Here is an 18732-nt window from a genome sequence, read left to right as displayed (position 1 = left end):
CATTCCCTGGGGTTTAATGGCAATCAGCAGGGCTCGCAGCTCGGCCCGCAGAGGAGTGGCCCGGATTTGTTGAGGAGCCGGCAGAGGGAACGTGCCCGTGCTCTGTCGGGCTGGGCAGCGTGTGGCAGCGAGTCAGTCACTGACCGAGCTGCGGAGTGCAGCCTGGGGCTCTGCTGCCAGCGCCTCCCTTCCTCCCGCGGCCCCTGCAGCTGCTCACGGCTGGCAGGTGAGGTTCTGTGCGCGCCCATCGAGGGCTGCCGCAGCTCCAGGTGACGCTCGCTCTTTCCATGTCCCTGGATTGGCGTGGGTGGGAATGGCAGCCTGCTTGGGCCAGCCAGCCGATGGGAGCAGCTTTTGTAGCTCAGTTCCTACTCGTCGTTTTTCAGCCAGTCCTGCACTCCAGGCCTTTGGAGTGAAGCTTCTTCACGGAACATCCATATTTTACCACTTCATCATGAAAATGGACGTGAACTCCATCATCTCCAGTGGTGGTGTGTCTGAACCTCAGCTGTCATTTCTTCATCCCTTTGAAGGGGTGACTGAAGGCAGACCTTGGCTCTTTTAGTGCAGGCACGTGGGCAAGAGCTGTGCTTTTTGTGACTCATATGTATTTATTTTTCTTTGTACATGCAGTTATCTTGCATATTTCTGGTGCCGGGCTTTCTGCTCAAAGCAGCTGAGCAAGAACAGAGACATTTAGAGTGGATAAGCTGTATCACCAGTATAAATTTACAGGTAATTAAACGAGATGAAAAAAACCAACCAGAAATGCAAGTTGGAAAATTGACAGGACCCCTATTTTGTGCCAGGGGTCCTGCAATGCATAAAGACAAGGACAGATGCTGCAATAACCTGATGCTCGTCAGCCACCAAACTGGGACAGGAATCCAAACAAAGGGGGAAATGCCTTGTGGTGGTTCTTGTCACACCTGATCCACTTTCCTGGATGTCCATTCTCCTGTGTCCCTCCCCTGGGAGAGCCCCGCAGTGCCAGAGCCTGGGACCAGGTCATGCACCAAGAGCAGCTCCACAGGAGTTCAAGGCTGCAATTTCAGAAGGGAAAATCCTTCTGTAGTCCCAATTACAACTTGCTTTGTCCTTAATTTTTGGGGTTTTATTTATTGTTTCCTAAATAAATTCAGTTAAGTAGTAAGGATTTCCCTACTTTGGAAAATCTCAAAGCCTCTTCCTCTATAAATTCTGTTGTAATTAGTTCAAGACTATCTCCAGCTGTTTTCCTGAGAGGAAGCCTTTCCTTGGCTGCAGGAATGTTGGCTCCACTTGCCTGCAATCTTTTAGCAGTGCGATATCTCCTGACAGGATGCAGATTTCAGAGTGATTGCTCCAGGCTTTAGCAGAGCAAGACACAGGTCTGGGAACTATTTCTGGCACTGCTGCATGTTCTGGGAGCTTTGTCAGAGATTGAGTTCCCTGATTCTAGGGGGTGAACTTTGGCTCCAGAAGTAGTTTTGATGTTCTCACTCTGCTTTCAGGGACATTATCCTATGTTTGAGGAGGTAAAAATAGAACAAAAGCTGCTCAGGATTGTCAGGAAGGACTGAACTCGATCCATCAGGACTGAACAAGGCAGAAGTGTAGCACAGTCCTGTCTCCCCAGCCCTCACTGATCCCAGCTTTTGGCAGAGGTGACTGTTTGTGATGAGATCAATGTTTCTTTAATTGTTCTCTTTAACCTTTAGACGTGCCAGGCTGCCCTGAACCTGTGACATCAGCCTCGCTTTCTGAACTCAGAGAAATTTTACACAGGTGAAAACAAGGAGCCATGAACTGGGCAGTCATAAAAACAGCAAATGAGGTGCATGTGGGCAGAATGAAAGTTCAGATTCTTCAATGTCTCATGTGAGACCCTGTAAAGCTTTGATTTTCTTCCTTTGATCATACCAGAACCTCCTCTCACACACTGCAAATTCTTCTGTAATTTTGTCTGAACAATCCCACTTGAAATCCCAACAAGCACAGATGTTCAGGCAGATTTCAGAGTGAGAATGATTAATGAAAGTTCATTATGTTCTACAATGTCCCATATAGAACAGTCAGCTTGTTCTGAGCACTAGTTTGAGCTGTAGTGGGCTCTGGGGCTTTCTGAATGGGTTATGGTACAGGAGACAACGTTCTGCTGGTTGTGATTGACAGGGAAAGGTTGGGAAGGTGCTCTGAGGCCTCCCCGCATTCGGCAGGAGGCTGTGGCTGCCAGAGGTGGCAGAAGATCTTTAAAACTTCTCATGCAGTGGCCTGAGGTGGGAATGCTGATTTCTGAGGGCAGTTTCCTGTTCCAGGGGATGCCATACAGAAGCTGTGGCTCCAGGCAGCCCCTGTCACTGGCATCAGTGTCTGTCCCCTCGTGGCAGTGCCCTCCTGTGCCCATGGCAGCTCTGCCACTGAGTGCATCTGATCTGGAAACAGATCAGGAAAAACGATCCATTATGGGAAAATGAGTGTGGAGGGAGTTAAGAAGAAGTAAAAATCTCCCCCTGTATTGTTCCTCCCCTAATCCACGCCCTCCTTGGGGCGTTGTGGTGATGTAGGGAGAGACTCCCTTGCCTGCTCCCCTCCCGCATGTGAGCAGTGAGGAAAGAAGGAAATATCCATGGAAATGACTTCATTGTTTCCTCTCCACGATGTAAGGACAATCACTTTATTGTCGAGCTTGGAGGATGCAGTTTATAAAGGCAGGGTGGGTTTTCTCCTGGGAGCACAGCGAATGAGTGAAGGATCTTTCTTGCAGTTTTTCTTAGCACGTTGTGGAAAATGGAATTTTCCTGCCGTAGGTTTTGCTGGGCAGGGAGGTGGAGGGGAGCAGGCTGAGGGTGGTGGGGAGCAGGGCTGGGCAGCAGCTCCCTCCCCGTGTGCAGTCCTTGGAGGGCAGCTCTGGGGGCAGTGAATTTCCCACTCCCTGGAGGCCGCGCTGACGCGGCTGCTGGCCATTCACCACTCGGGAGGGATCGCTGCTCTTCCAGCAGGGAAGGCTTTGCTCTTAGCCCTGAGCCTGAAGGGTTTGCTCCTTGCACTGCAGATGTTCCTGCTGTTGTTTCACCTGCAGCTTGTTTTGCAACTTGCCGTTGTGCTGGGACAACGTGTGCCATTTTCTGTGCCTTTGGGGAGCCACTGACTCGTTGTTTTTTTTTTTTTTGGATTCTGATATAATTTCCACTGGAATTTGGCTTAGTCATTTTGTTTCTTTTTTCTACTTCAATGTCTTTTCTCTTAAATGTCTTCCTAACGTTGATACAGACCAATATTTATTGTCTGCTCGTGGCTGCAGTGCTGCACCTGCATCAAGTGCCCAAGGTACCCACAGGGTACTGATCATGATCATGATTTGCTGTTTGATTGAAATGTTTTCAGTGGAAGATAAGCAGGCATTTAGGATTCCTACCACATCTGTAAGTGGCCTTGGCAATGCTCAGGGATAAATCCATCCTGTGCTTAAGCAGTTCACAGTTACCATTGTCATGGTGACCTTTGCTGTTGTTCTCATTCAAATCTGGCAGGAGATAAAGGGTGGAACAGTTCTGGGAAGCAGAGGAGAGTAAAAAAAAAGCTCATTAATATTTCACTGAAGAGTGGTGAATGAAATCACACGGTTACTCCCATGAATTTTCTTATCAGCAGACAAAATGGAGTGGAGGGGTCCTGGCACTGGCAGACATTCTTGTAGGAAGAATTCAGTAGTGCCTTCTGTTTGAACAGATTTGGGGGGTTGGAGAGACGTGTTCTCATTGAGCAAAGAGCTGTGCCAGGCTCCACCAGCTCCCAGTTTCCCCAGTGCCTGCTGCTGAAGGTTAGAGATACCCAGTGAGTGATACCAGAACACTGCCTTAAGATCTTTGTTCTCTTTTAATTGAAATTGAGGACTGAAGGGAGGCTGGGCATTGTCAAAGAAATGGGAAATTTACTGTCTCAAAATAGGATAGCAGATAGGACACTGTTAGGGGCTCAAAGACCAGTGATATCTTCACTGTGAAAAGGCTTCTGGCAGGTCTTTCAGAGGCAGTGATATATGAGACATTAAAATAATAACAGAATCTGATTCAGGAGCCAGCTCAATTTCAGAACACTGTGCTACTGGATGGTGTCAGGCCCTGGTGGAGTGCTGGCACAGGAGTGAATAATACAAAATCTGTAATAAAAGCACTGGTAAAATGGCTGGGAAAACAAAATTACTGCACCTTTACCTATGAATTAAATCTCTTTTCTATCCCCTAGGGTTTATTTTCTGCCATTTGTGAGAAAGAAAGGCCCATTTTGCCATTGAATGCAGCTTACTCCAAATGAGTTCCAATTTTCTCTAGACTATGAAATTTTTTGCAGATCCTAACAACTTCACAATTCTAGTAGTAAAGGCTTTTGATGGGATACTGAAAATAGGGTTATCTAACTTAGGCTCAGGGTCTAACATTTCCAGGCCCAATGCATCTGGCAGCATCTGGGCATGTAATCTTGGGGAAAAAGGGTTCCTGGTGATTGAAAATAATGCCAGCACCCCAGCACCCAGCCCAGAAATAAAGCCATCGTTTTGGGCTTGGACTTAACAGATTATCTCTCAGGTTAATAACTGTAAGCTAAAGAAAGCTGCATTTTTGCATCCATTTTTGCACACATAGCAGTGAAGTTAAATATAGTTTGTAAAAAAGACTCACAAAAACACTATGCAAGCATACAAATCAGGCTGTTTTGTGAAGCTCAGGAAACATGAAGGGAGCAGCATTTTAATCAAAATGAGGAATCGCATCCTAATCACCTCTCAGCATATTCCATAAGTGCCCGTTGTGCAAAGCAAACGCTGTGTAAGGGGCTGCTGGTCCTCAGCTCTCACCTCCCCAGCAATCCCAGCACAAGCCAGGCTGGCTCTGCGTAAGCCCAGCCTAATGGAGCCATGCTTGCTCCTGGCTCTGGGGAGTATTTGGTGAAATAAAACAGAGCAGCAGCCACGCCGTGCTGAGCAGCACAGAGCACTGCTGCCAGAGCAGCCGCTGCTCCCTGCCTCTGCACTTTGCAGGGCAGGAGCTCTTGGGCCCCTCTCTGTCCCCACATGATGCTCACATGAGGGGCCGGGGGTGTCCCCAGGGCGCAGGGCTGGCTGTCCCAGTGGTGGCTGTTTTACAACAGTGACACTGATGGAGACTCCACTTCCCTGTGAACGCAGAGTCCAGCTTGTCATCAGCCCCAGGGAATAAGATAAACACATGAATTGAAAAGATTCAGTGTTTGAAAATACTCTGGCTTCTTCTCAAGCATTATTTCTTTTATCTTTCTCTGAAACCTTCATCTCCGAGGCAGTGAGCCATGGTTTCCATCTAGGCTGATGGAGGGAGGTGTTTATGGCAAGGCTTTCCATAGTCCCTGGTGTCCTGCTGACACACTCTGTCCAGCCTGTGCTGGCACTGAGCCTGGCTTCTGCAGTCCCTGCCACAATCTGAGAAAGCACAGATCAGAGAGGCTGGAACCACCACTGCAGCTGAAAGGCTGTTTGCTGAGTGTGATTTGATGGTGTTTGGGAGGTTTTCCCTCACAATCTCATTAAAATATTCATGAGTTCTCTCTCTTGGCTGGAATCATTAATAAATAGTTGATGTCAGTGGCATCGCTCTGCACTTCCTTTCTGGATGGATCTTTCAGTATTCCACACGTTCCCAATCTGACACCTCCTAATCAGGAGGCAGAGCTTTGTCAGGTGTTCATCCCCTGAGCATCCCTTCCTCAGACACACTGGGGACTCTGCACAGGGGAGACACCGACCCTGCCAGGGCACTTCCCGAGGCACAGATTCCAAGGAACTACAGCTGGTGGCAGCCCTGGAGCCCGGGCTGAAGGTTCCCCATCAAAAGTAGGGTGTGGGTAAGAGCAGCGCTAACCAGCACTGTTCTTACACAAGTTCCTGGTCCTCTAGGGGCAGAATTTGGTTCCAGAGCTTTCAATCTGTCATTAAAACTCAGTTTGATCACAGCTCCTGGGGCTGAATTTCCCAATCTGCTCCCTCTGCCTTCCTTGGAGCTGAGTGGGAGAGAAGGTGATGGGGAAGTAAAGATGGAGCAATGAAGGGCTGAGACAACTCATGGCAGAGCTCTTGGGAGTACAGCAGGCAGGGAAATGTGCAGTTTTACACATGGCTCTTGCAGCCATTAATTTTATCATTATTGGAGAAAGTCCCATCTACACAGCTGATTTTCTGCTGCTTCCAGATGGGGTCACAGCTGGGTCACTCCAAGCATATGCCATCTTCTTTTTTTATTCCCTCCCTTCAGAAAAAGATAGCTGTTTCTTGATCAGTTTGGATTCTACGTTTAACCCTCCCCGTGCAGTTTCCCATGGTGGTGTGGTGTTGCAGACTGCACAACGTTGGCTTTTTCTCCAATGTGCCACAGACACTTGGGAGCCTCCAAAGCAGGAGAGGCTCCCGAGCAGCGTGGCATGGCTGGCTTTGCTCAGTGACGGGTGTGACCTCACTGGCACTCTGGGTTGCAGGTGTTCTACTGCTGCTGCAGCGACACAGCAAGCCCAGAATCACTCACCTCATGCTGCTCCGTGAGCTGCACTCCCAGCCTGCTGGGCTCTGTGTGAAGCGAGGCCAGAGGGGAGGTCCCATCTCAATGGATCTTCTCTTTGGGACCATTCCTGAGCGAGGAGAATTCACAGCAGGATAAGGAATAAATCCAGGTACAGTGAAGGGCAGTTGTGGTGTAGGGACCTCCCACCATGCAGGGGGCTGATGGCAGAGAAGGAAAAGCAGGCACTAAGGAGTCTCCAGCTCCCTGCCTCCTGGCACAGTCCTGCCAAGGACACACACAGAGCTGCCTCCTCCTGTCTCCCGGCTTCTGCACCAGCATCACCTGTGCCTCCTTGGCAGAGCTGTGTTATCCCTTTCTCCCTGTTTCTTTAGAAAATTCGGGACACGGGGGGCAGTGATAGATAACTGGAGGGAATCTGACCACAGTGTACGTTATGATAAAAGCTGCCACAGAAGGTAGCAAGGTGCAGTTCAGATCATAGATACACTGTGTGAGAAGACAAACTGGACTGTTAAATCACCCGGCTTGAATGGGCAAGGCAATCAAAAGCAGCTTTCTTCCCAAGATGAACATTTCCTGGCACACACAAACGGGAGCACAGGATGGACTGCCCTGCCCGCAGAGCCAGAGAGCTGCGGAGGGGCAGAGGAGGAAAGCGAGCAGGGGCAGGACGTGGGTGAGGAGGAAGATCCTGGGGCACCCTGCAGGAAGCTCCTTGCTCTCTGCCCTCGGGGCAGGCTGCCCATGAGGGTACGGCGGAGCAGTTTTCCAGCTCCTGGAGAGGCTCGGCTTGGGGTCGGGCGAGGAGCGAAAGTTTTCAGAGCCCAGGCTGAGCTGAGCGGCCACGGGCAGATGCCAGCGGGCTGCCTCGCTCACACAGCTCCCTGCTGTCCCCGAAAGGTGTCCGGGAGCATCCGTGTGCCCGAGAGGGAGCGGGGATGCTGCCCGGAGGGCAGAGCCCGTCCCGCATCCCGCTCATCCTGCCCGGAGCCAGGGAACGCGAGCGTTGCAGCCGGTGTGCGAGCCCCGGAGCAGCTGGGCACTGCCGGGAATGACATCCTGGGCTGACATCAGCGCTCGCAGCGGAGGTGTGGCTTAGCGGGGACCCTGCTCCGGGCTGGCAGCATCCCCGCTGCCATCCTGCCGGCGCGGCTCCTCCCTGCTGCGGCTCCGGCAGCAGCCCGGGGCCAGCAGCCGCTCCTGGTGCTCGCCACAGCCCGGGCACGGCTGTGCCCTGCCCGCCTCCAGCCCCAGTGCCTGCCGTCCGGCAGGGGGAATGCCGTGTGGGCACCTGAGCAGCCCGAATTCACCACCCGACAGCACGGGAACGGTTTTGAAGAATTCCATTTTTTTTTTTTTTTCCAGCACCTTTGTCGCTTCATTGTTGCCTGGCTTTTTGAGAGCATGAGTTTGGTCATTAGGGGTGCTGCCACCTGAATATTTCTTCATCAGATGCCACAGAAGAGAGTCTAGGAGAACAAAGAAACTTGTGATGTGGAGCTGACAGTTCTGGTTTCAGCTGGTGAAAACTTGCAGAATCAGTGAGAAGGCAAAGGAAAAAATGCCCAGGACAATGTCGGTAACTCCTGGTAATTTGTCACTCAATGGGACGAGCTTCTTGACTGACAATCACAGCATTATGGACAAGCCCAGTGAGCAGAGAACTTGGAATGTCCTTCTGTTCTGCTTGACTTTTGCCATTGCACTCCCAGCCCTTCTGGGCAGCATTTATTCACTCGTTTCCCTGCTGAAACTGCAGAACAAAACCCCGGTTTCGATGATTGTGACCTCTTGGGCAGCAGATGATCTGATCAGCATCGTGCCAGTGATTATTTTCATGCTCATGCAGTGGTCAAGCGAAGTCCTCCCCCAGCCTCTGTGCAGCACCTCAGCGTTTATGTATTTATTCCAGGGCATTTCTAGCAGCCTGAAAGGGTCTCTTATAGTTTCTTACAACTTCTACACCCTCGACACGACCGGGCCACCGAGCTGCAGCTCCTCCGAGCGCCGTGTGAGTGTGGTGTGGGCCATCCTCACCATCTGGACCGTCAGTCTGCTGATGTGCATCTTGCCTCTCTGTGGCTGGGGCAGCTACATCCCCACGTCCTGGGGCTGCTTTGCCGACTGTGGCAGCTCCTACGTCCTCTTTGTGCTCGTTGTGTACTCGCTGTGCTTCTCCCTCCTGGCAGTGCTGGCTGTTCCCCTCACGCTGCAGCTGCTGTGCTCAGGTGAGCCCCAGCTGCTGCACACCGAGCACCTGCAGGGCTCTGGAGGCTCCATCTCCCCCGGGACACCATGGGGCTGCGGTGCTGCTGCCCCTCCACTGCCGCTGCTGGACCCTGGGGATAAAACCCGGGAGCCTTTCCAAAACTCAGAGGCAGTTTTTGGGAAGGGTGTGGCTGAGAGCAGCACACAGAGCAGGAGCTTCACGGTGGGCTTTGCCCAGAAACGGTTCTCGCTGATCCTGGCACTGACCAAAGTCCTTCTCTGGCTGCCAATGATGGTAAATTCTCAGATGGCTTCACTTTCCAATGCTCACTTACATTTCAGTGGGACGTCACCCGTGGGCCATGGATTGAAACAGATGAACAGTGGCCATTGCAGTTGCTCCTCGTAGCGTAGTTGTGCCAGCAGAAGTCCTCTCCAGCAGGTCTGTGTCACTGCATGAGCTTAACTGGTGCCCCGTGGGTTTGGCAGAGCCCGGCTCATCGCTCTCCACTCTGCCATCACACCATTCATGCCACGTGAACACCAGGGGCAGTGAGGTCTCCCTTGGGTACTGCCAGCTGTGGGACAGGGTTTGCTCAGCATTCTGGGGCTGGGAACTAAGAGCCCCTCCATCCTATCTTCTGAGACACATCCTTTGGGTTAAAAAAAAATAGGAGTTTGGTAGAAAAACGCAGTTTGGGTGCACCTTTGTAAACCCTGCAGTGCTGGGCTGGGAGGGAGTGCTGCCGTGGGCACGTGTGTGTGTTTGGGAACAGGGACCTGAGAAAGGATCTGCTGGGAACAGGGAGCATGGCTCGTGGGCAGGTACCCCTGCCCTTGGTACCCCTGCCCATGGTACCCCTGCCCTTGGGTACCCCTGCCCTCAGGTACCCCTGCCCTCGGGTACCCCTGCCCTTGGTACCCCTGCCCTTGGGTACCCCGACCCTCAGGTACCCCTGTCCTCGGGTACCCCTGCCCTCGGGTACCCCTGCCCATGGTACCCCTGCCCTTGGGTACCCCTGCCCTTGGGTACCCCTGCCCTTGGGTGTGGGTACCCCTGCCCTCGGGTACCCCTGCCCTTGGTACCCCTGCCCTTGGGTACCCCTGCCCTCGGGTACCCCTGCCCTCAGGTACCCCTTCCCTTGGGTACCCCTGCCCTCAGGTACCCCTTCCCTTGGGTACCCCTGCCCTTGGCTGTGCGAGGCTGGGGCTCCTCGGTACCACACGGGACTGGCTGGATTTAGGAGCTGTTCAGTGGTGCTCAGCCTCTATATTTAGCTTCAGTGAGGGTTTTTCTGAGAAATGCAGCATGAGAGGAGAGCAGTCAGCGTGTTTCCTGCGCTGTCTGTTAGAGCCACTACTGCTGTCCTCAGCAAACACTAATGCCAGTCTGTGTCTTACAGTGGTGTCACATTCATAGCGAGATGTTCTCCTTGTTCCTGGAAGCATCTCATGTGCCCGAAGTGATTTGAATTTCAAAATGCTCTGCCTTTCAGATTCAGATGGCTGTCCAGTACATCACTGGGCTGCAGAGCCTTTCTTTTGAGACACTGAGCTTCCTGCTGACCGCGCTGGCTGCCACGGTCACCCCGCTGTTTGTCCTGTCACAGCACTGGCTCCACCTGCCCTGCGGCTGCATCATCAATTGCAGGAGGAACTCCTATGCAGTGTCTTCACAAGATGCCAAAAGTAAGTGTGGAAGGGTTGCCTTGGTGTGACAGAGGTTGCCAGACCTTCCCTGGCAACCTTCTTGGCATCTTCTAGAGCCTTGTTTTGCCTTGGGCTTTGTGTAAAGATAGCTGGAGGAACAGAGTGGGTCAGGTGGAAGAGGCTCACAGGGATCATGTGGTCTCAACTGCAAATGTTAAGGGCTAAATATTTGTGAGGATGTGGGAGTTGTTTCCCATTCTCTGGAGTGAAAATCTTGTACCACCAATGGATGAATTCCTGACATTCCCTGCTTGTTCAGGGAGAAAGAACTCCTGAATCTTAGAGAAAAGCCATCCTCAGTGCATGGCTTTCACTTGCTTTAAACACATCATCCAGGTGCAGAATGGCTTGTGCTGCCCCTGCTGCCCTTGTAGCCACTTTCCCAGAGAGAACGACTGCAGCTCATCTACCTGGCAGTTCCTTCTCAGAAGTCCTTCTTCTCAACAATTCATTTATTCAATGCAGGGAAAAGTGCCTGTTTCCAGCAGGAGCTGGATAATTTATTCCATGTTTCAGCATGTCATCTGCATTGTGTTTGTGATCTCCTTTTTCTTTTTGGTCTCAGCTCCTAACACAGCTTCTTTCCTTCCTGCTCAGCCAAGCGCAGCAGTTTTGAGTTCAACCTGTCGTTCCAGCAAGGCTGTGGAATCTACAGGATATCCCTGGAGAACCCTGCCCACCCCAGCAGCCACGGCAAGCCCTCGTCCTGCCGCGGGCTGGCGAGCTCTGCCTGCGGGGAGCCTGGCAGGGGCAGTGCCAGCGGGAGCAGGGCACGGGGGAGCGGCTCCCGGGGCAGCCCTGCCGCTAGCCCAGGGCCCTGCCAGGGCCAGCAGGGCACCAGCGCTGGCCCCTCAGCATTCCCTGCAGGCCCAGAGTGGAGGCTGTCCCACGAGGAGAGCCACGCACACGGCCTCTCGGACCGGGAGTGGTGCCGGAGTAAATCCGAGAGGAACCCTCGGCAGGTAAAGCAGGAGTTTATTCTCTTCTCATAGTAGGAGTTTCCTTATGAAACAGGAATGATTTTGACTGACGTTGATACTTCCATTAGTCCCATTTTTTTCAGTAAAACTCACACATGGCATTGTGTAATGTTTACTAACCACAGACCTGTTTGCAGGTGTTGATCCTGCAATAATTTCTCACTTGTCTTCTTAATAATGGGGTTTTCTTATTTTGTGTGCACCTGCATGATTTGTATATGGTAAGAAGTAAGTATGAATTATCTTACTTTATCTTAATGAATAGGAAGTTTCTCTCCAAAAGATGACATTTTCCAGAGAATCCCACTGTGGAATTCAGTGGCTGTTGGGCATTGCAGTAGGTGGGAGTGGGGTAAGAGCCCACATGAAGTCTGTGGGACAGGAGCTCTGGAAGGCTTCGTGTAGGAAGGGCTCTCTGGAAGTCACCTAATCCAACCTCCTGGTCCGAGCAGGGTGACTTCAGGGCCAGATCAGCTCGTGCTGGGCTCTGCACACGCACAGGAGATGATAAGATGAGTTGTGTGCTCAAATATGGGCTTCTCTCTCCATCTGATAAACACAAGTTTATCATCTGAGTCACAGTAGGAGTTGGGCTGATATTTCAAATGTGACTGATCATCCCTTTCATAAAAAACCAATGCTCACTCTATTGCATTGTGCAGAGATGAATTCCTGCCTTTGGGGGCAAAAGGGAGTGATGACTCAGCCTGGTTTTAATCTACCAGTTCTTGCCAAGGCCTCATGTGCCATGTACAGCTTGGTTCATAAAATCACTGTATCAGGTTTATAACTGCGGCTCTCCTTGCAGGAGTTTCCAGATGATATTTTAAAAAAATAAAAAATTATTTTCCCCATGTCCCCTGGTGCCAGTTCAGCTGCAGCCTTGGGACTGCAGCAGGTGTGAGCAGCTCTTTGTGAGCAGCTGGCAGTGACTGCCTGGGGGTGTTTCATGTGCCCTGGGGCCTTGAATGGCACTTTTGGACATACTCTTCCCCTCTTGCACTCCAAAGAATCACAGCTCATCCACCCCTGACACCTTCCCAGGAATAAGCCAGTGCCAGGCACTAAAGCTCCTATGGGGTAAAAGTTCCAGGCTTTGCAGTCACAGCTCTGCCTGGTTCTGACGTTCAGCAGGGGCTGCCAGAGTTCACAGCTGGCATTTGCTTTGCAGCTGGGGAAGGGCAGAGCGTGAATCCCCTGCAAGCCTTGTAAAAATAACCTTAATGCATTGCTCAGGTTCATGGTAGATGAAAGATCAGTTTGGGCCGTACATTAACAAGCTGAAAACCATCTCCTTTATTCATCCTCTCTGGAAGTCCCAAAGTCTGAGAAAAGTCACTCTGTTCTCATCACTCTGCATTTCCCACTTGTGTTAAAGAAGGAGACTCCACCTGGCACTGATTGGCCACATCCTTCTGCAGGAAATGCAGGGGTTCTTCTGAGAGCCCATAAACACAGGGGCTCTCTTTGGAGTGCTGCTGATTTTCTCGTCAAGAGGAGAAGCTGTAAGAACTGACCGTAGGAGGGAGAGCAGCCATCCCCACGGATGTGGGATCAGCGGGTTTGGTGGAGCTGTTTGAAGAGCAGGTTCCAGACAGGACCCGGGATGCCTTTGGCTCCCTCGGGAAGCAGAGGGCTTGGAGAGTGGCACTTCCTTGGGGTGACAGTAATGACTGTGGAGCTGGTTGTCTCTTCATTGTCTGTTCTGTGAGTAAAGAGTTGCTCCATCAAAGTGTTTTCTCTGGAACAAAAGTGGCATGAGAGAATGAGGCAGCAGGGTTTATTGAATATATGATAGGATGGCTGTAATCGAGAGGGAGAGAGAAAATTGTGCTTGTCATTTCTAACTCCTGCTCAGCTGCATTTTTGAAAAATACCTTTAACATCTCATAAAATACCCGTGTATCTCCCTTCCTAAAGAGATTGAGTGTAAATATGTCATGTTTTATTTTGTCTATGCTTCAGTGCCCTCAGGCAACAGAAATCTCCCAGGCTGGCAGTTTGTTCCAGGCTTGCTGATTATTTTTCTCTACCTCATCTGCCTCAAGGAAACTCTTTGAAGAGACTGCACAGGACCTATTAATGTGCCCTGCAAGGAAAGAGAGGGGGAGGCTGTGCAAGTGGCTTCACTGAGCAGCAGCCAGCACAGGCAGGAGTATTTAACATGAGAAATACACAGCATCTCACTCGCTGCAGGAAGGTTGTGAGCAGCCCCTTGAACACCAGGCACAGCACAGAAGCTGAGTTAGGAATGGCCTTAGAGGTTCTCATTGCTTCCCACTGGCTGGTGGGAATCTGCACCACCTGCACCCCTGCTGATGTGCTGAGCTCTTCCCAACGGGGCTTTCCCTGAACTTGTGCTTGGAACTTGTTCCTGATTTCCAAAGAGGTTCCCGTGGCTGGGAAAATCAGTGTAACATCTCACCTTCCTCCTCTCACCCTGCTCCCAGAGGCACGTGTACTCTGTGGTGCTCCCTGCTGCACTTCCACCTCCACTGGCCCTCTGGAGCTGCAGAGGGATGGTGAGAGGGGAAACATTGCCCAGGAGGGCAAGGCTGGACAGAGCTCCCACAGCCCTTCCCTCCACGGTGTCCTCACCTCGGGTGCTCTGTTGCATCTCCTGCTACTGATAAATACAAATGCAGGTCTGCCTGCATCGGGCAGGCCAGCGGCGAGTGCTGGGCTCAGGCCACCTGAGGGGAGCTTGCCTCTCCCTGTCATACCCCCTTGGCTCTGCATTTACTGCAGGCAGCTTCAGAAAAAGGCAAATCATTGCAGTAATTAATTTCACTGCAGCTAATTTGCACTCTTAGGGAAGTAGAAGACTAAGCCTCTATTTTAAAACAAACAGAAAACTCATTGTCTCTGGAAAGAAAAAGCCAGGGTCCTTACTGGAAACATTCTAAAAATAGACCTTTTCATCTCAAGCTGTGTTTGACCAAAGTAATTAGGAATGCAAACTGCTCAGAGGTGTTTTGGAGTGCTGGTTTTGTGTCTGGGAAGGCAGCATGGCCCAGCAGAGCCACACGCACACGGCACAGGCTGTGTACCCCCGTGCAGAGCCCTGTCCCAGGCAGGAGGAGCAGAGCCCAGGGCACCTGTGCTTCCCTGGGACACTGCTGGCACACCTGGCTGCCAATTCCAGGGCCTGGGGAACCAGGGATTGTGAGGGAGAGCCTACAAAGGGCCTTGTGCTGGAGGCTGTCCCCAGACACTGCAGAACCAGCTGGGCTGGTGTCCCCGTGTCCCACTCAGCCCCCAGCTGCTGCTTTGACCATTTCCAAATGGAAATCTGTCTGCCAGAGCCTGCTGCAGCTGCTGTGGACACCCAAGCCTTCCTTTGGACAATATCCTCCCTGGGGAGGCCAGCCCAGACCCCGCTCCGGCAGCGGGAGCAGGACAGGGAACCTGCTCCCGACCCCCAGGGATGGTGGGGAGGCTTTGCCTCGTGGCGACCACAGCTGTTCCCTGTCTTCTGTGAACTCTGGAAGGTGGATGTATAATTAAATAATGAATCATTGCAGGGGATTTGCCTGGTCGATTCCGCGGAGATGTCTCTGCTCGGAATGCACCAGCATCCCGTAAGGAACAAAGGGCAGTTGTGATTTCTTTCACTGGGATTTTTTGGTCGTTGCTTTTTAAAAATGCCTGTGCTGGTACGTGGAGTTCTCCAGTCAAATCCCTGTCCCAGATTCCAACAGGCAGAACATTCTCCAGGCACTGGGGGCAGGGGCTGCATGGGGGATGCCCTGACGTGGGGAATCCTCTCCACAAACAGTGGAACTTGGCGAGGGAAGGGCCGGGAGCTGAAGGCAAAGACTGAACTGCAGGGAACCGTGGGAGGCAAAATACTTCACAGGATGTGCCAGTAGAGTCTGGTTTGCTGGTGGATTCCTATTTACTGCCATGGATGTGTCATGAAAAGCAAAAAATGGACAAGATAAAGGTCACTTTCTGTTCTCATTAATAATAATTTATACTGAAAGTAATTCCAGTAATAATCAGTGCTACTTGGCTGTACCTAAACCCAGGATAAATGCATTTATCCCTCCCTTGGGCCCCATAACCATGGATTTAGTCCCAGCACTTGTATCCACAGTGCTCCCCAGAGCACAGCATTGTGGTTTCCACTGACAAATGGATTCTGTACGTTAGAAGCAGGTAAAGGTGTCTGGAATTGAACATTTCCACTGGAACTGTTCAAGTGGGAAATGACAGCATTCAGTGTCTCCCTGGTTACTGCCTGGGCAGTGACATAGGAGGCTTGATGGATCTTTTTCACTTCAACAGTAAATACTGATTTCTCAAGAGAAAGCTTGAGAAGACTTTCAGAAAGAGGCAGTTTCAGAAAGTGATTGGGAAATGTCTCATTCTCCAGACCTGGAGTGCTCATTCCAGTAAATGGAGATTGCTCATTCTCCCTCCAGGTGCCTCATGTTCAGTCTGGCAAATCAGAGTTTGATTAAACGGGACATAACCTTGCACTGAAGGAATCAGCTTTTATTTAAAGTCTGGTTTTCATAGTCTGTAGATTTCACAGTGAGTCACAGCCACTTGGGACTTCATACACTAAGGTGTACAGTAACACAAAAAAACTTCTTGCTACTCTTTCAAGTCATAAATACCAGGTGTGTGAAATTCTGCAAGGAGCAGGCAGTAAGAGGAGTTAACAACGGGGCATACGTGGCTGATTTGTGCTGGATTTTTGGCCGTTTTGTGCTGGTTTTTTGGCCGATTTATGCTGGATTTTTTTGGCCGATTTGTGCCAGTTTTTCTGGCCGATTTGTGCTGGATTTTTTTACCTATTTGTGCTGGTTTTTTGGCCAATTTATGCTGGGTTTTTTTTGGCCAATTTGTGCTGGATTTTTTTACCGATTTGCGCTAGTTTTTTTGGCCGGTTTATGCTGGATTTTTTTACCTATTTGTGCTGGATTTTTTTACCTATTTGCGCTAGTTTTTTTGGCCGATTTATGCTGGATTTTTTTACCTATTTGTGCTGGATTTTTTTACCTATTTGCGCTAGTTTTTTTGGCCGATTTGTCCAGTTTTTTTTTGGCCAATTTATGCTGGGTTTTTTTAGCCAATTTGTCCAATTTGACCTATTTGTGCTAGGTTTTTTTACCTATTTGCGCTAGTTTTTTTGGCCGATTTATGCTGGATTTTTTTACCTATTTGTGCTGGATTTTTTTACCTATTTGTGCTGGTTTTTTTGGCCGATTTGTGCTGGTTTTTTGGCCGATTTATGCTGGGGTTTTTTTGGCCGGTTTGTGCTGGTTTTTTTGGCCGATTTGTGCTGGATTTTTTTACCTATTTATGTTGGAATTTTTTACCTATTTGCGCTAGTTTTTTTTTGCCGATTTGTGCTGGATTTTTTACCTATTTGTGCTGGATTTTTTTACCTATTTGCGCTAGTTTTTTTTGCCGATTTGTGCTGGAATTTTTTACCTATTTGCGCTAGTTTTTTTTGCCAATTTGTGCTGGAATTTTTTACCTATTTGCGCTAGTTTTTTTTGCCGATTTGTGCTGGATTTTTTACCTATTTGTGCTGGATTTTTTTACCTATTTGCGCTAGTTTTTTTGGCCGATTCGTGCCGGTTCTTTGGCAATCTCAGCTCTAACGGTGTTGTTCCCCTGCAGCGCACGGGCGCGGCGCTGGCCGTGCCTCTCCGCGCCTTCCAGGGCACCGTGTCCCTGCAGGCCCCCACCGGCAAAACGCTCTCCTTGTCCACCTACGAGGTGAGCTCCGAGGGGCAGAAGATAACGCCGGTGGCCAAGAAAATCGAGGTGTACCGCTCCAAAAGCGTCGGGCACGAGCCGAGCGCGGGCGAGCCTCGGGGCGCGTTTGCCGACACGAGCGTGAAGATTCACGTGGAGGTGCTGGAGATCTGCGACAACGAAGAGGCCCTGGACACCGTGTCCATCATCAGCAGCATCAGCCAGTCCTCGGCGCAGGCACGCTCGCCCTCGCTGCGCTACTCGCGCAAGGAGAACAGGTTCGTGTGCTGCGAGCTGGGGGAAAGCGCCTCTTACTCGCTGCTCATCCCCTCGCACAGCCCCGGCTGCGACCTCAGCATCTCCATCCCGGACACCGTGGAGGCTCACCGGCGCAACAGCCAGCAGCAGCTGGCGGCCAGGGCTGGCTACCAGGAGGAGATACAGCTGCTGAACAAAGCCTACCGAGAGCGGGAGGAGCAGGGCGACAGCTAGAAAAGGCGTTTAATCCGCACGCCGCAACTGCTCTGGCAGACAGTGCTGCCCCTGGCCCGAGTTACCCGAGCAAACACAGTGTCAGCTGGTTTTTGTTTTTTTTTCTTCCTATCGTGCAAATGTTATTTGGGTGCACTGTTGAATCAATTCAAACTGTTAGTGATGTATCAAGGGGATAACAAATACTCAAGTGCTTTACAGCTTTCCATAGTGGATTTTAAGTTATTTATTTCTATAGCTATTTATTTGAGGCACGCGCGTGTCTAAAGGGAATCCTAAATAAAATGTGAAACCCCAGCTTTGGTGTTTGTTGGCACTGGGTGGCCTGTCTGCCTGTGGAAGCGAGGGAGCAGCTCCACATGAGGGAAGTTACAGCAGTTTTGATTCACTTGCAGTCCTTGTCAACATCGAAACCGACACGATACTGGAAATGCTTTTCTAACACCTGGACATCACTTAAAGCTCATTGGCTGCTCTGTGATTTACGGATTAAATCTCTCTTCTTGTTGATTAGGCCTGAAAGTATACGAAGATCAAACATTAAGAAGACGATACAAATTCCCCATTCTGCCACACACACACATTCTGCCGGTCGGGGATTCGAACCCGGGTCCAGGGGGGCGGGTCAGGGTGAGGACTCGAACCCGGGCCCGGCGAGACGCGAACCCGGGTTTGGCGGGTGGGTTCGGTCGGACCGGACTCGAACCCGGGTCCGGCGGGTGGGTTCGGTCGGGCAGGACTCGAACCCGGGTTTGACGGGTGGGTTCGATCGGGCAGGACTCGAACCCGGGTTTGGCGGGTGGGTTCGGTCGGGCAGGACTCGAACCCGGGTTTGACGGGTGGGTTCGGTCAGACCGGACTCGAACCCGGGTCCGGCGGGTGGGTTCGGTCGGGCAGGACTCGAACCCGGGTCCGGCGGGTGGGTTCGGTCGGGCGGGACTCGAACCCGGGTTTGCGGGTGGGTTCGGTCGGGCGGGACTCGAATCCGGAGCCCGGCGGGTGGGTTCGGTCGGGCGGGACTCGAACCCGAGTTTCCCGTGGGGCCGGGACTCGAACCCGGGTCCATCGCGGGATTCGAACCCGGGCCCAGCGCGCCG

General features: G+C 51.4%; 1 protein-coding gene across 1 annotated transcript; it reads left to right on the top strand.

Moving 5' to 3' along the window:
• The first annotated feature begins 6557 nt into the window (after nucleotides 1–6557).
• GPR149 (G protein-coupled receptor 149) lies at nucleotides 6558–17901 on the top strand. The gene is made up of 5 exons (XM_053951886.1): nucleotides 6558–6678; nucleotides 7896–9033; nucleotides 10235–10427; nucleotides 11046–11410; nucleotides 17066–17901. Exons 2-5 carry the CDS (start codon nucleotides 8092–8094, stop codon nucleotides 17633–17635), a joined length of 2070 nt encoding a protein of 689 aa, XP_053807861.1. The 5' UTR covers nucleotides 6558–6678; nucleotides 7896–8091; the 3' UTR covers nucleotides 17636–17901.
• The last annotated feature ends 831 nt before the right edge of the window (nucleotides 17902–18732 follow it).

The sequence above is a fragment of the Vidua chalybeata genome, chromosome 10 (genome assembly GCF_026979565.1).
Source record: "Vidua chalybeata isolate OUT-0048 chromosome 10, bVidCha1 merged haplotype, whole genome shotgun sequence".
In the NCBI taxonomy this organism is placed as follows: domain Eukaryota; kingdom Metazoa; phylum Chordata; class Aves; order Passeriformes; family Viduidae; genus Vidua; species Vidua chalybeata.
Note: the sequence above shows the minus strand (reverse complement) of the source record. Positions and strands in the feature narration are given on the sequence as shown.